This window comes from Neoarius graeffei, chromosome 20, assembly GCF_027579695.1.
Source record: "Neoarius graeffei isolate fNeoGra1 chromosome 20, fNeoGra1.pri, whole genome shotgun sequence".
In the NCBI taxonomy this organism is placed as follows: Eukaryota; Metazoa; Chordata; class Actinopteri; order Siluriformes; family Ariidae; genus Neoarius; species Neoarius graeffei.
Genome location: NC_083588.1, coordinates 8,614,856 through 8,623,660, shown reverse-complemented (window position 1 = coordinate 8,623,660; position 8,805 = coordinate 8,614,856). Strand labels below are relative to the sequence as shown.

Sequence of the window (8,805 nt, the reverse complement as noted above, 5' to 3'; positions counted from 1 at the left end):
GCTTGAGTGTGCATGTGACAAATAAAGGCTTATTCTTCTTCTTCTTCTGTTGAAAATGTGTTATAGATCCAAGTCAAACTAAAAAATAAATTATCCCACAAATTACAACAAAGTTCCATGTTAATTATTTTTTCAGTAGTTTGGAGCATAGATTGTAAACCCCTGTGTGACATCTTCATTATTGCTTCACATTCTGCACACTATTATAATCACATCACTAACAAGAACTTGTTGTACTATAGTATCATTCAGCAGCAATAATCACCTCAACCAATTACAGTTTGTGTATCATGTGTGAAAAAGTGTGAGAGCATTTTGTCATGACTTTGAAGAGAAGTAGAATTTTTCCACGATCATGATCCCAATATCCTCAAGCATTGATAATAAGTATCATTCTAAATTCAGTATTTAATCCTTATTGCCTATATCACTGATCCTTGAATATTTGATTGAAATTATAGGATATGATAAAGAGGCTTCTGCTCCATGAAAAGCCACACATTCTCCATCAGATGAATCTCCTCCCCATGTTTTAAATAAATTTATGTGGAGCATCCATGATATAAGTGTCTGTGTAAATTATTTCGAAATGAAAACATATTCGACCAAGCATTGTTCTGTCAACCTTGTAGCCGAAATTACTGTCAGAGCCGCTGTTCTAAAAATGTGAGAGTCTGCAACATTGTGCCCACCATACAGATCAGGAAGCTCCCCAACCAAAAGCCTTGGATAAACAGTCAGGCATGACGCATGCTGCATGCTCACTCTCTTGCATTTAGATCAGGCAATGAAATGGAGTACAAAGCGGCAAAGTATGGACTGAGGAAAGCCATTACAGCGGCCAAGAGGCAGTACAGAGAGAAGCTGGACAGCTTCTATTCTACTGCTGACCCCGGGCGGATGTGGCATGGCCTGCAGCACTTCACAGGCTTCAGGACCACCACCAGCACCATCAGCTCCACAGACAGCCTGCCGGATGAACTCAACACTTTCTACACCTGCTTTAAGACCTCCAGCTACAGCACAGAGAGGAGGCACACACACCTGCACCAACCAACCCCCCCAACCCCACCCAACCACCACCACCATCAATAGTCTCATCAGGCCAGGTACACAAAGCTCTGGGGAAGATCAACCCCAGGAAGGCAGCAGGACCAGACAACATCCCTGGGCGGTCCCTCAAAGTATGTGCCAATGAGCTGGCTGATGTTTTCACCGCTATCTTCAACCTTTCCCTCAGCCAGAGCACCGTTCCCTCCTGCTTCAAGACCACAACCATCGTCGCTCTTCCCAAGAAGAGCCCACGCACCTGCCTGAATGATTACAGGCCGAAAGCACTCACTCCAATCATCTCAAAATTATTTGATTGAGTGGTACTGGCCCACATTCAAAGCAGTATACCGGACCCCCTGCAGTATGCCTACAGGCCCAACAGGTCCACCTCAGACGCCATTGCTGCTGCCCTCCGTTATACCCTCTCCCACCTGGAAAACAAAGACTCCTACATCAGAAGACTCTTTGTTGACTACAGCTCTGCCTTCAACAGGGTCATCCCCCACAAACTCACCCATAAACTGTCCACACTTGGTTTGCACCCCACCCTCAGTGACTGGCTCTGAGGTAAATAAGGAAAAAAAAAAGGTAAATTCATTACCTTTACTTTGTAATATACCTTTTTTTTTTCTTTTTATTTTGCACTATATTGGCTTGACTTTGTAAAATTTCTTCCACCTATTTATTGTTCTAATTTGGCACTCATGGTGGACGGCAAACTAAGAATTTCATTGTGCAAGAGGACATGTTCCTTACTGTGCATATGACAATAAACACTTTGAAACACTTTGAAACTTGAATCAGTTGGTCACAGAGATACGCAAGTGTTTAGTTTTAAAACCCAAGTCTTCGAGGTCATGTGATGCATTTGATGCAAATCCTTCACTGATGTCTCTTATATGAGGTTGGTGAGTGTGAGTGTGTTTGTGAGGAGGAGAGCAGCTGAAGAGTTTAATTCACTTCAGTTTTATCCCAAACAACGATGCTCTCATCAGTGCTGCTGCTGCTCACAGCTGCATTCTGTAAGTCTCCATGTTGGCTGAATGAGTTTAGATTTCATACCTGGTTGGGCAAATGATTTGATTATGTTTTATTGTTGTTATTCTCAGGTGGTGTTGGTGCTGTGGAGCTCAGTCAGTCAGCCTCTGTGCTCGTGAAACCTGGAGAGTCGTTCTCCATCTCTTGTAAGACCTCAGATTCGAGCTATTGTATTACCTGGATACGACAACCTGCTGGGAAAGCTCTTGAATGGCTGGGATATCTGTGTAGTGGTGGTAGCACGAATCTCAAAGATACAGTGAAGAGCAAGATCAGTTTCAGCCAGGACACATCCAGCAGAACAGTTTATTTAAGAGGACAAAACTCTCAGACCGAGGACACGGCTGTGTATTACTGTGCCAGAGACACACAGCACTACAGACTCCCTGCAGCCCTGTACAAAAACATGCCTGTTCATGTTCATCTCCCTGCAGTCCACTTGTCCCCAGGGACGCCTGGTATAAATGAGCTCGCAGGGCTCAGACCCCTCTGTATTTCAAAGACAAAGGGAAATCAACATCATATTTCATCTTTGGCCTCAACATGAAATAATTTCTTGTCCTGAGCTGGATATGCAGTTAATCCATCATGAATAATCTGTCAATCCATTCCATTCCAATCCATAGTTAATGAAGGTAAAGTGTGACTGCAGCATTCAGACTCTCCAAAGGCCAGGTGATATGAATATCACAGTTTATGATTTGAACATAATGTCTGTCTTTGGACATTGAAAGTTTGGCTTTAACAGCTTTAATGATGATCATATTCCAGTTCTTTAAACTGCTCTGATCAGTTGGAGGTAAATCTCCTCGTCTACAGATGTGATGGAGTTCAGAATTTGTGCCTCTTGTTGCTTGGAAAGTACAGTTAAGTCCATATATATTTGGACACTGACACAAATTTTGTTTTTTTACTTGTTTACTGAAACATATTCAAGTTATATAATGGACATGGACATAAAGTCCAGACTTTCAGCTTTCATTTGAGGGTATCCACATTTAAACTGGATGAAGGGTTTAGGAGTTTCAGCTCCTTAAAGTGCCATTCCACCATTGGATGTATTCTTTGGCATAAAATACAATATATTTTGACAACATATATAAATGGTATCACTAGATAGAGAAATCTTTTAGCTTCAAAATGATATATCAAACATAATTTTTTGACAACGACAAGTATATTAATTTTGCGACCAAAGTCACCTACCCTTTTTATTTCCGCGCATGATGTCATCAGCAGGTTCCCCTTCTTGTGTACCACGTGACGTGTAACGTGGCACATATTATCAGCAATGGCGGATAGAACGCGATAAAAATAATACCAATAAATCTAGCTAATACCAATAAATCTAGCTAACTGAAAGATTAACTCAAAATTTTTCGCAATTTTTTTGGCCCCCATATACGAGGAGAAATGACTCTCTCACTTTGGGGGTTTCCTGGTCTAAAAATAGACCAACACGTGGTACACAAGAAGGGGAACCTGCCGATGACATCACATTTCACTACCACGCGGAAATTAAAAGGGTAGGTGACTTTGGTCGCAAAATTAATATACTTGTCGTTGTCAAAAAATTATGTTTGATATATCATTTTGAAGGCGGCACGGTGGTGTAGTGGTTAGCGCTGTCGCCTCACAGCAAGAAGGTCCTGGGTTCGAGCCCCGGGGCTGGCGAGGGCCTTTCTGTGTGGAGTTTGCATGTTCTCCCCGTGTCCACGTGGGTTTCCTCCGGGTGCTCCGGTTTCCCCCACAGTCCAAAGACATGCAGGTTAGGTTAACTGGTGACTCTAAATTGACCGTAGGTGTGAGTGTGAATGGTTGTCTGTGTCTATGTGTCAGCCCTGTGATGACCTGGCGACTTGTCCAGGGTGTACCCCACTTTTCGCCCGTAGTCAGCTGGGATAGGCTCCAGCTTGCCTGCTACCCTGTAGAAGGATAAAGCGGCTAGAGATAATGAGATGAGATATCATTTTGAAGCTAAAAGATTTCTCTGTCTAGTCATGTTTTCATAAAATATATTGTATTTTATGCCAAAGAATACATCCAGTGGTGGAATGGCACTTTAACATGTGCCACCTCATTTTTAAAGGGACCAAAAGTAATTGGACAATTGATTCAAAGGCTATTTCATGGGCAGGTGTGGGCAATTCCTTTGTTATGTCATTCTCAATTAAGCAGATAAAAGGCCTGGAATTGATTTGAGGTGTGGTGCTTGCATTTGGAAGATTTGAGGGCCATATGTATATTATCATGTGATATTTTATGCCACCCTCGAAAAATAAAGTTTTAACTAACTAACTAACTAACTAACTAACTAACTAACTAACTAACTAACTAACTAACTAACTAACTAATTTTGCTGTGAAGAAAACATACGGTCAAAGGAGCTCTCCATGCATGTGAAACAAGTCATCCTTAAGCTGCGAAAACAGAAAACAAACATCCGAGAAATTGCTACAATATTAGAAGTGGCAAAATCTACAGTTTGGTACATCCTGAGAAAGAAAGAAAGAAAGAAAGAAAGAAAGAAAGAAAGAAAGAAAGAAAGAAAGCACTGGTGAACTCATCAATGCAAAAAGACCTGGACGCCCACAGAAGACAACAGTGGTGGATGATTGCAGAATAATTTCCATGGTGAAGAGAAACCCCTTCACAACAGTCAACCAAGTGAACAACACTCACCAGGAGGTCGGCGTATCAATATCCAAATCTACCATAAAGAGAAGACTGCATGAAAGTAAATATAGAGGGTTCACTGCACAGTGCAAGCCACTCATAAGCCTCAAGAATAAAAAGGCTAGATTGGACTTTGCTAAAAAACATCTAAAAAATCCAGCACAGTTCTGGAAGAACATTCTTTGGACAGATGAAAGCAAGATCAACCTTTACCAGAATGATGGCAAGAAAAAAGTATGGTGAAGGCGTGGTACAGCTCATGATCCAAAGCATACCACATCATCTGTTAAACACGGCGGAGGCAGTGTGATGGCTTGGGCATGCATGGCTGCCAGTGGCACTGGGTCACTAGTGTTTATTGATGATGTGACACAGGACAGAAGCAGCCGGATGAATTCTGAGGTATTCAGAGACATACTGCGTGCTCAAATCCAGCCAAATGCAGCCAAACTGATTGGTCGGCATTTCATAATACAGATGGACAATGACCCAAAACATAAAGCCAAAGCAACCCAGGAGTTTATTAAAGCAAAGAAGTGGAATATTCTTGAATGGCCAAGTCAGTCACTGATCTCAACCCAATTGAGCATGCATTTCACTTGTTAAAGACTAAACTTCAGACAGAAAGGCCCACAAACAAACAACAACTGAAAACCGCTGCAGTAAAGGCCTGGCAGAGCACTAAAAAGGAGGAAACACAGCGTCTGGTGATGTCTATGAGTTCAAGACTTCAGGCAGTCATTGCCAACAAAGGGTTTTCAACCAAGTATTAGAAATGAACATTTTATTTGCAATTATTTAATTTGTCCAATTACTTTTGAGCCCCTGAAATGAAGGGATTGTGTTTAAAAAATGCTTTAGTTCCTCACATTTTTATGCAATCATTTTGTTCAACCCACTGAATTAAAGCTGAAAGTCTGAACTTCAACTGCATCTGAATTGTTTTGTTCAAAATACATTGTGGTAATGTACAGAACCAAAATTAGAAAAATGTTGTCTCTGTCCAAATATTTATAGACCTAACTGTATGTTCACTTCACTCAGTGCACAATGACAAAATAATTTCACAAATTTAGCTGTTTAAATTCATGCTCTGAGCAACACCAGAATGATTTGTGTTCAGGAGTCCACAAGACAACAAATAACGTTACTCATTAGTTGAGAACCAGCACCATTAGAATGAGGGGTTCAGTGATGTACTGCTCTTCTGGATCAATAAATGAAACTTCAAGATTTGACATTGCCATCATAAACATTAAAAAACAGAAACTAGGATCTTCATACACATGAGACTGATCTCTGTCTTCGTGCTGTTTTCAAGAGTGCATTCTGACCAGGGCTGATAATGATATAAAAGCTTGTTTTTCTCATTATTATTATTATTATTATTATTTTGATGTATTATGGCAAAAATTCAGTTTAATTTTCACGACAACCAATATAAGAAGGGACAATTGCATTATTTATTTATTTATGAACCATTATTTTCAACAAAAAATCTTACTAGTAATAATCATAAATTAATTATTTCCCACATTAAATTAATGTTAAATCAAGACATGTGATGTGACTGTGATGAACATCTGCAGAGCTGCACTCAACACAGCTCCTCTGTCATGTTTATGCAAATCTCCATCTCCTCTTGTAATATTAGCACCGTGCTTATCTCGAGAGGAAGCGGTTCTCATTCGTCCTCCTTCAACACGAACATGTTTGCTTCAGCTCCACTGCTGCTGCTGGCTCTCGCCCCCTGTGAGTGTTTGGATCGAAGCTTTATGAGTTCATCTGATCCTTTCAGTTCAACATGTCAACCTTTTCTTTTTCTCTTTTCACAGATGTGTTCTGTGCTACTGAGCTCATCCAGCCAGACTCAGTGGTGATAAAGCCAGGAGAGACTTTAACCCTCACCTGTAGAGTGTCTGGAGCTTCGATCACTGATAGCAGCAGCCACTTTGGAACAGCTTGGATTCGACACCCTGCAGGAAAACCTTTGGAATGGATCAATATTATTTAATATAATGGGGATATTTACAAGAAAGATTCACTGAAAGACAAATTTGTCATCTCTCACGACACTCCCAGTAACACTGTGACCTTACAGGGACAGAACATGCAGAGTGAAGACACAGCTGTGTATTACTGCGCTCGTTATCCACACAGTGAGACAAATCAACAACATCCCTGTACAAAAACACCTCAGACAGTGTACAGTATAACAGAATGACCACAAGATACAAAACTTGTCCATCCATAGCAAACTAAAAAATAAATAATCCCACAAATTACAACGGAGTTTCATGTTAATTTTTTATTCGTTTGTGGCGTAGATTTGAAACCACAGTGCTACATCTCTCACACTGCTGCACATTTATACACGCTATTATCACATCACTGACAAGAACTTGTTCTACTGTTAGATCATTAAATAACAATAATCACCCCAACAAATTCGAGTTTTGCCCTATTTGCATAAGTATTACCTGTGGACCTCTGGTAATTCTCTGGTAATTACAGAGAATGTCTGAGTTCTTAGTCCCGTGCGAATGCGCCATGTCCGTAATTTGCTAAGTAATAATTCCGCCGCGAATTACCTACTGTGTTTCGGCAAAACACAGACGTCCAGTGGTAATACAAGTCCCGTGTGAATGCGCATGTCTGTGTTTGTAATTATTAAACGCATGTCTCTTGTACTTTTCTGGAGTGAATAATGGAGGATACGGGCGAAATTTTGAGAAACAGCATTTCAGGGACAAGTGGTAGTAGGCCTATCCTGTATTTGAACCAGATAAGCAGAAACTCCTGTCTACAAGACGAAACAGGGTGCTGTGAACTTACGACACATCCGGTCACAATGTCTGTAAATTCAGTGAATTACAGACTTTTGCTTATCCCGTCCGAATGCGCCACACAATAACACAGAGGTGCGGGGGTAATTGCGAATTACCAGAGGTCCATAGGTAATACTTATCCCGTGCAAATAGGGCTTTTGTGTATCATGTGTAAGAAAGTGTGAGAGCATTTTGTCATGACTTTGAAGAAAAGTAGAATTTTTACATCTCTCCAATTAACCTGCTGTGGCAGCGGGGGCGTGGCCAAGCATCAGTCTGTGAATGGAGGGCGGAGTCAGGGAAGGTCAGTGGTGGAATCATTACACCTGTTGGGAATTAACCTGTGTTTGTGTGTCTTCCCCAGTGACCGCGCCCTTTAAAAGGAGAGAGAACAGAGAAAAGGTGCTCTCTCCCCAACCAGAACACTTGTGTGTGGCTGGGAGAGTGTAGAAAGCTGAAAAGCTAAAGAATAAGAATTTTTGTGAACTCAGTTCTAGCCTGCCGTGCTTCTGTGCTCCACCCACCTGGTCAGATACAATACCTGCAAATTGTGGAATCTTCCAAAACAGTGGGACTTGAATATTGTATCAACATTTTAGTCTTATTTTGCCTCTGTCCCAACTAGTTTGAGTGTGTTGCAGGCGTCAAATTCTAACTTTGTTCATATTCACAAAATATCATGAAGTTGGTCAGTAAAACTATTGAAAATCTTTTCTTTGTACTTTTGTCAATTAAATAAACACTCACATTCATTAACGAACCACAGATTTTTGTTTTTATTGCATTTTGGAAAATATCCCAAATTTTCCAGAAATGGGGTTCGAGAGATCTGCAGCAACATTAGAAATGCATGAACATTTTGCTTTTCATTTTGCTTCAAGTCCTCTGAGAGGCGCTCTTTCTCTACTTCAACAACATCTGCCCAACATGTTGAGGTTAAAAGGACAGAGATTAAAATGACTGAGAGAGAACTGATGTCCAACAATGTGACTGGAATTAGTTTGATTTTGAAAAAAAAAGTTATCAGAAAAGTACAATCTTGAGGTGTGCATTAGGATGGGAATCAGCTCTAATAAAGTCACAGGAGCATGTGGTCAGATATGAAGCTTGTGGGAGCCACAAAAGACCAGAAACATGAACATGGCAGTGTATTGGGAGCTCATGTGATGCTGCGTGACATATTTTCTGCTTCATCCTTGTTCTTGTCACT

General features: G+C 40.8%; 1 gene segment (V, D, J or C); it reads left to right on the top strand.

Moving 5' to 3' along the window:
• Positions 1-2,035: 2,035 nt before the first annotated feature.
• LOC132869430 (Ig heavy chain V region PJ14-like) lies at positions 2,036-6,781 on the top strand. The segment is given in 4 exon segments: positions 2,036-2,075; positions 2,163-2,487; positions 6,422-6,519; positions 6,603-6,781. Coding segments are annotated over 4 exon segments (642 nt in total).
• Positions 6,782-8,805: the final 2,024 nt, after the last annotated feature.